This window comes from Entelurus aequoreus, linkage group LG15 (assembly GCF_033978785.1).
Source record: "Entelurus aequoreus isolate RoL-2023_Sb linkage group LG15, RoL_Eaeq_v1.1, whole genome shotgun sequence".
In the NCBI taxonomy this organism is placed as follows: domain Eukaryota; kingdom Metazoa; phylum Chordata; class Actinopteri; order Syngnathiformes; family Syngnathidae; genus Entelurus; species Entelurus aequoreus.
Window position 1 is genome coordinate 8,822,185 of NC_084745.1, and position 2,954 is coordinate 8,825,138.

At 32.3% G+C, this 2,954-nt stretch overlaps 1 protein-coding gene across 1 annotated transcript in view; it reads left to right on the forward strand.

Annotated features, from left to right (window-relative positions):
- Nucleotides 1–1,241: 1,241 nt before the first annotated feature.
- Nucleotides 1,242–2,954, forward strand: part of lsm5 (LSM5 homolog, U6 small nuclear RNA and mRNA degradation associated) — a 6,384-nt gene continuing 4,671 nt past the window's right edge. Inside the window, exon 1 of the mRNA XM_062020708.1 lies at nt 1,242–1,377. Coding sequence (XP_061876692.1) covers nt 1,332–1,377 — 46 coding nt within the window. The 5' untranslated portion in view covers nt 1,242–1,331. The remainder of the gene's footprint in view (nt 1,378–2,954) is intronic.

Genomic DNA, 2,954 nt, shown 5'->3' on the forward strand with positions numbered 1-2,954 from the left:
CGCCGCGCACTTCCGCTTCCTGCCCACACGACAGTTTGGAAATCAAATAACTCATTAAGACGATTCAATCGCTCGTGTCTGGTCTCTATAACAATAAATAATCCATCAATTGTTTAGACAAATCATTTTTTTGTTGGGTCTGGTAGCTGTGCTGCGTTATCTTCAGTTTGTCAGCCGAGCGTTGAACCATCTTGAGCCAACCATACACTCTCTGGAGCTGAATGATTTACGTCGTACGTCATAGTTGACCACAAAAAACTGCCAAGTCACCCTGGCACTGTTTTGTACTGTTTTTGTACTTACTTTGATTATTATTTCTCAACTGTTTGTAAATGTTGAAATTTATAAATAAAGGTTTGAAAAAAAAACAACTACTGCCCTACTAATGGTTGACTTCCGGTTCTCGTGTCGGAAATCTGACCAAAAACGGATCTCTGACACTAGAACCGGAGGTCAATATTTATTGTTTTTGTTTTTGCTGACTAGTTATTTTATTTTTTTGTCGAATAGAATACAAATTAAACGGTGTTTTGGATGTACTTATTGTTTTTTGACACTTAAATATTTTTTATTTTCAGCTTAATTTTTTTAATATTTCAAAATAAAATTATTCTTCAAAAAAATATAAAATAATTACAATTAAATGTAATTATTCTGTTGTTGTACTTATTTTGATTATTTATATTTCTCAACTGTTTGTAAATGTTGAAATTTATAAATAAAGGTTTAAAAAAACAACAACTACTGGCCTACTAATCGTTGACTTCCGGTTCTCGTGTCGGAAATCTGACCAAAAACGGATCTCTGACACGAGAACCGGAGGTCAATATTTATTGTTTTTTGTTTTTGCTGACTAGTTATTTTATTTTGTTGTAGAATAGAATACAAATTAAACGGTGTTTTGGATGTAGTTATTGTTTTTTGACACTGAAATATTTTTTATTTTCAGCTTAATTTTTTTATATTTCAAAATACAATTCTTCTTCTTCTTCAAAAAAAAAATCCTAATTACAAAAAGGTTTGTTGTAATTATTCTGTTTTTGTACTTATTTTGATTATTATTGTTTCTCAATTGTTTGTAAATGTTGCAATTTATAAATAAAGATTTGCAAAATTAAAAAAATAAAAATAAACTGCCGAGTCACGTGAAACACATCGGGTCGAATTATTTTACATAAATTGTACAATTATTTTACTACTGTAAACAAGCATACCGTGATATTGGCACTATATTCAACACGTAAAGATGTGATAGTCAGAAAATCGATTGCTTTAGCCTTAACATCCGTCCTTCTTGAATCGACTGCTCGTGTCTGGCAGTCACATCCAACATGGCGGCCACGCAAACGACGAATCCTTCACAGTTGCTCCCGCTGGGTTGGTACTTTTTATTCACGTGTTTGAGTCATATGGTTAAGCCTTATAACTAATACTGAATGCGTTCCAAAGGCCTTCGACGCGGCAAGCCGAGGATAATTTATTTAATTATGTTTTTCTCGCTATTTAGCTAATGCAACGCACACGCGGCGAAAAATCTATTTCCACATTTTTTTTAATGACAACGGACAACAATAGCTGACATTTACCGCTAATTGTTGTAAGTAAACTAAATATAAACCACACATCTCAGACACAATTGTCTTTTCTATTTTTATTTTATTTTTTATCGACCCAACAAAACAATACACAACAATACCATCCATCCATTTCCTACCGCTTGTCCCTTTTTATAATAATGCAATAACAATTCCAAAACCAAACCCGGCCCAGCAACATTCAGAATAGCAATCAAAAGAGCAATTGAGAGGAGACACAAACATGACACAAAACAATCCAAAAGTAGTGAAACAAAAATGAATATTATCAACAACAGTATCAATATTAGTTACAATTTCAACATAGCAGTGATTAAAAACCCCTCATTGACATTATCTTTACAGACATTTATAAAAAATAAAAACATTTAAAATAAACACACAATTGTCTTAATTAGAGCAGAAATATACGTCTCCTATGTCTTTAACACAACATTCTCATTATTTTGCCACCAGCACATTTGCATTATAGAACTGAACAATTCCATGAACTAAGTAAAGTTATCATCATCATCATTTATTTTTTATTCCTTTCATGAACATGCATATTTACAAGCCACGTACAGTTCACACTTTCATTGTTTGTTTTGTTTCTCATACATTTCCATGATCAGAAAGGAGCAGATGGAAGAATAATATTGTTGTATTTATCTGCCCCCTTTTTTAACACCAATTATATTAGATGACCTTATCACTGTTCCCTCCACCAACACCCGAACTCCAACTTACTTTTTAATTTTCGTTTAAGCATTTTCACGATGACACGCCCAATCAAAATCCAGTTTGATATAATGCCAGTTGTCTCTTTTTGTAACTCTTTTTCAATTCAAAAATATTCTTGCAACTTTTGAAGTCTTTCTTTAGAGAATTTTGTGCTTTCACATCAGCAACAGACAAGCATTTGTTTCAAATGTGTTCGTGCTCTTAGATGTTTTAAAGTCATACGGCCTTCTGGGATTCTCATCTTCAGACGTGAACGCGAATAACTTTTGTAAGTCCTTCGGAAGAACTTTATTTCTAGCTTCGAACATCACTAGTAGAGTATGCAATTCTACAATGTCTTTTAGTTGTAATAATCCTGACCCTAATGAAGAGTGGATTTGTGTGGTCTTTGTATTTTGCTTTAAAAATAACACAAATTGCTCTTTTCAGTGAAATAAATAAATGCATTATGTTGCTGTGATATGTAGTTCCCCATGTTTATGCACAATAATTGAAATAAAGTAGATTAATTGAGCAATATAACATTCTCATTGATTGTATTGTACGGGAAACTGTATTTTACCTTGTTCAAAATGAATACACTTTTAGATACCTTATTTTTCACATGCAATATAAAAGCTTTCCATGTCAACTTCT